This window comes from Priapulus caudatus, unplaced genomic scaffold, assembly GCF_000485595.1.
Source record: "Priapulus caudatus unplaced genomic scaffold, Priapulus_caudatus-5.0.1 Scaffold78, whole genome shotgun sequence".
Lineage (NCBI taxonomy): Eukaryota > Metazoa > Priapulida > Priapulimorpha > Priapulimorphida > Priapulidae > Priapulus > Priapulus caudatus.
In genome coordinates, this window is record NW_014577139.1 from 193,807 (window position 1) to 198,877 (window position 5,071).

The 5,071-nt window shown below is 40.7% G+C and overlaps 1 protein-coding gene across 1 annotated transcript in view; it reads right to left on the reverse strand.

Annotated features, from left to right (window-relative positions):
- Positions 1-1,935: 1,935 nt before the first annotated feature.
- The window catches only part of LOC106821576 (3-mercaptopyruvate sulfurtransferase-like), a 23,744-nt gene continuing 20,608 nt past the window's right edge, over positions 1,936-5,071 (reverse strand). Inside the window, exons 4-6 of the mRNA XM_014826447.1 lie at positions 3,367-3,467; positions 2,528-2,644; positions 1,936-2,131 (exon numbers count right to left, since the gene is read on the reverse strand). Coding sequence (XP_014681933.1) covers positions 2,057-2,131; positions 2,528-2,644; positions 3,367-3,467 — 293 coding nt within the window. The 3' untranslated portion in view covers positions 1,936-2,056. The remainder of the gene's footprint in view (positions 2,132-2,527; positions 2,645-3,366; positions 3,468-5,071) is intronic.

The window sequence follows — 5,071 nt, forward strand, 5'->3', positions numbered from 1 at the left end:
GATAGATAGATAGATAGATAAATAGATAGATAGATAGATAGATAGATAGATAGATAGATAAATAGATAGATAGATAGATAGATAGATAGATAGATAGATAGATAGATAGATAGATAGATAGATAGATAGATAGATAGATAGATAGATAGATAGATAGATAGATAGATAGAAGATAGACAGACAGACAGACAGATAGATAGATAGATAGATAGATAGATAGATAGATAGATAGATAGATAGATAGATAGATAGATAGATAGATAGATAGATAGATAGATAGATAGATAGATAGATAGATAGATAGATAGATAGATATATAGATAGATAGATAGATGGGGGAGATAGAAAAAGAGCAAGAGAGCGAGAGGGAAAGAGCAAGAGGGTGCGAGCGAGACATCATGAGAGAGAGAGTGCGGAGAAAGAAAGAAATAAAAAAGAGGGAGAGAGCGTGAGAGAGAGAGAGAGAATAAAATAAAAGAATGACAAACTAGAGCTGCTGGGAAGCGGGAAATATGGATGTAAACGATACATTTACGATGCATTCATTGTTGCAAGTTCCGCTCCCAGTCCATGACCCGAACAAGCGCAGACTTGCAACATTACGTGTGTTGCTCACCGACAGACGGTGTGACCCCCTCGTTACAGCTACATTATATATCACAGTGCTTTTAATGACGGGCCGCCGAACATTTATTAAAGATAATTGTACCGGTCCGAATTCGCGTAGAAGGTCCCCAGGTGGAGCTAGAACCGCTTGCCACAATATAGCGAAGATAACTCGATTTCGGCAGTGTTCGTGCCACCGACGGCGGTATGACGAAATCAAATTTGAACGGGGAAGTGTATATTAATATCATCACATCGGCACGATATTCCCCGCAGTAATAATATATGAAAGGGCAAGGCCGGCGGTGGCAAGCGATGCCCTCCCCGGAGACAGACGGCGAGCGATCGTCACGAATTCGCTTGAAGTTGCTTAGAACTAGTAGGCGTAATTCACTGCTTGCTTGCTTCACTCGCACCGCGTTTTACGTTTTGTTAATTGTGTTTTGCTAATGTCCGCTTCCACGGCGTGTGTGTTTTTGTTAGCGTCTGTAGTTAGACGCCAGGCCAGCCACCGTCTTCGTCTCGTTGCTGAGTGTTCGTGCTTCCGTCTTTGCTAAGATGCCAAGCGTGCGCCTATGCTTGAATAATCAAATACCCGAAGAAATGAATCTATAGCATCTTATTTACCCTATCATAAACACATTGAGAATCTATCACACAGAGGTCGTTGTTGAACATGCAAGCTTCTCACCAAGCCATTGCTAAGATACCAAAAGTGAGCTAGGCTATACCCAAACATCTAATAATCAGACATCTGAAAAAACCTTGATTCGTATTGCCCTTATCTAAACCTTATTCAGCACCTTTTATGAAAAGATCGTTGCCAAACATGCAAGTTTTGTTCATTGCTGATATACCAAGCTTGATACTAAGCTTGAACAATCTGAAGGAATTCTTAAGTGACGTGACTAAGATATATCGGTGTAAACTGCGCATCTGCAGATGTCTGCTATGCATCTTTGGTAACTCGATCGCTTTTTAATGTCAGGTGATGTTATCTGAAATTCGTTTTGAGTTTTCTGGAGATGCCCGAGTCTAATAGTTTAGCTCGACTCACTTCAGTTTTGGTTCGTTTTATGCAACCGATAATTAGGTTACTCAATAATGAGTCGTGTTGCGCAGATATAGTTAATTTCCAACACATTTATCAATATTATATTTAGAGTTTTTACTCGTAAATCATAAATTCTGAAAGAAAACTTGCAACATACTGCGCACCTCATCTATACGTAAACTATAATGTCAATAGTCGGATATTGTTTTTACATTCTCATTTATCCAATGTCATTTTACCTACCAAAAAAAAAGAAATATATAAAACAAAGAAAATTCTTTAAAACATGAAAATTGATTATTTATGTCACGTCTTAGAAAGGTTGTGTCAAAATTCAAACACAGCGGTTTATCCTGGCAATTTCCCGGACGCACTGCCATCTAGCGGGAAATAATTTTAGTTTACTGCTTCCTTGATCCGATGTTCTGGCTTTGAACGTAGAGCCCATTCAGTCCACGATCCATCATACACCTGTAAGGTCAGTAGTAAGTCAGCATGTAATTCCCACATAATAAATACAGCTCACAAATAAAGCGTCACGGCATACGCTCGGTTTTTAACACGTGTAGTAGTTTTTGAATAAGTATATCTACTAAAAACAGTGATCACAAAAGCGAAACAAGTGTGAGAAAGCCACACTGTTCTACATTTAAAAATACATTAGTTGAACAACATTTCACGCATTACCAGGAAGGTATTTAATCGTTGCAAGATGGACAATTATGAACAATTTCTCGAAATACTATGTCTGACATTGCATCTTAAATACTTTCCTGTAGCGCGTAAATACGAATCACTCACTATCTTAATTACCAACTCGTCAGGTCTCATTAAAGGTTACTCATGTCCACTAATGTTTTGGCTCACCTTCATATCTGTTTTGCCGCACGCGAACGCTGCGAGGTAGATACCCGTCGCAGTCATGCCAGAACCGCACATTATAACCAATGGTTGACGCAGGTCAATCTTCTTCATTTCGAATATCTAAAATAACGTCGAGAACAAAGCATGAATAGCGCAGCGCTATACTACCATCATCTGCAATAAGCCAAATCGGAAAGTCCCCGCCGCCATATTGAGATCAGATAAGAGAGGGTATAAACAGCCCTTTTATAACATGGGTAGGATAGGACTATTCTAGAGTTTTGATCTATAATTCTCTTAACTAACATCGTACTTCAATTCACAGGTGCGTTTCTGATTACATAAACATTTACAAATATGATTGTGGTCGTTTGGGATATTTTGCAATGTTTGTGTTAATGCAAAAACTAAAAACGCACGAGTGTTTACATTAATCATGCACTTTCCTAAGCGCGCCTCGGCCATTTTATATACCCCCTTTTTCTGCGACCTACATAGCACAGCTGGACTTTCCGTACTCACTTATGTTGTTAAACTGAAGTTAATTATTAAACAATGTTAAATGATTGTTGTTAAGGCATTATTTTTCATTGCGATTAAACCATAATAAAAGCATTGTTAAGCATTATTAAAGTGTTATTTAGCATTACTAATTACTATATCATTATACTTATATTACAACCGTAAACCTATAAACGTTTCCAGGAAAAAAATGATTTTTTTCGAATTTTACCTTGGAACTTCTAGATGTATATCTGAAATCGTTCAAGCTCAACAGTTCTAAGAAATAAATAATTAGTGTATTATGATATTTTTTAAGAGTTTAGAGAATTGCCACTCACCTTCTTTAACTGCTCTGGGGTCTTCACAGTTTTTGTTTCCTGATTAAGGATCATTCCAAACGGAATGTTGACGGCATCGGGAACGTGTCCTGACTCAATATCTATATGAATAGCGGGATTCAAATTACACTCACGCACACGCACAAACACAGACAACACAGGTGTGTGTGTGTGTGTGTGCGTGCGTGCGTGCGTGCGTGCGTGCATGCGTGCGTGCATGCGTGCGGGCGTGCGTGTTTTTAGATAGTTCATGGTCATCATAAAACATCTCAGCGTAGGCCACAATTGTATAACTGTAGTTTTAAATTTACGAGACAACCACCTCTAAAATTAGATACACCGACACTGCTACACAATGTAGTTGAATATATTGGCATATTTTTTAGCAAGAAATTGTAGGTCAACATCTGCGTGTCTCCGCCGCTATACTTTACAGTATTATGCAGCACTTTCTGCTTATTCCATTTTATTTCAGGGATCCACTTACTGCTAATATATATTGCAATAATAACACTATAGCCAATGTAAAATCGGTTGATTGGGCAGATCGGAAGATTACACGCATATATATTCGCTCTTTTGCCAACCGGTATGGCCGACGGCACAGGATTGTGGGTAATATTGCTATGCAGGAGGCACGCAGCACTCTTTTGTTTCTGGAAAAAGCCTTTTCCTGAATTTTGTGTGATAATATTCGGCTCTAGAGTGCACTAATTTGCATTATTACACGCAAGATGGATGGCATATGGACGTCTAGAAAGCATGAAAAGTGAGATAGGTCTCTTCATGTAATTGTGCCATTCCGTCAAGTGGTGTAGCCATGGCGTCCGGCCCGCCGTACTGTGTTGCGGATCTGCTGACTACTTACTGGAAATGCGGATCACTTAGCTGGCAAAAGTTTCGAGCGAATTCTGGACTTTGAATTATATACATACGTACACATCATGTATATATTATATCTATGTATACAGCTTAGAGGCATGGCCGGATTTCGGACTAGGTAAGCTTGGGGCGCGTTTCACAAAGCTCCGTTAAAGTTCTCCGCTAAGTTCTCCGTTCGCTCTTTAGCGAACGGAGGCATAACGGAGAACTTGGCGAACGGACAACTCCTGTTTCACGAACGCTCCGCTATGCCTCCGCTAAATAGCGGAGGAATGCAGGCAGTCAGCTGGCAGATAACTACAAACATGTGTTGCAGTTGCTAGGTTACGTTCTATCATATACATAAGCAACAGCGCTGTGACAGAGATAGCTCTACAACTAACGCTATTGCAGAGAGTCAGTGTGTGCGTGTGCGTGTGCGTGTGCGCGCGCGCGCGCGCGCGCGTGTGTGTGTGTGTGTGTGTGCGTGTGTATGTGTGTGTGTGTCTGTGTTTCTGTGTGTGTCTCTCGCTCTCTCTCTCTCGCTCTCTCTCTCTCGATCTTTCTCTGCTCTGGTGATGCTGTGTGTGTGTGATGGTAGTGTGTTGTGATGTGTGCTTGTGTTGTGTGATGTGCGCTGCATGGTGTGTGTGTGTGTAATTATATAAATGTGTGTGTGTATGTTCGTGTGTGCGTGTGTGGGTGTAATGATATGTGGTGATGCGTGTGTGCACGCACATGTACGTCATCACACGTTGCGCATGCACGCACACACACATCGCACACATTGCAGCGCACGTATACGTGACACGCACAACACGACGCAACGCACACACAGCCACAC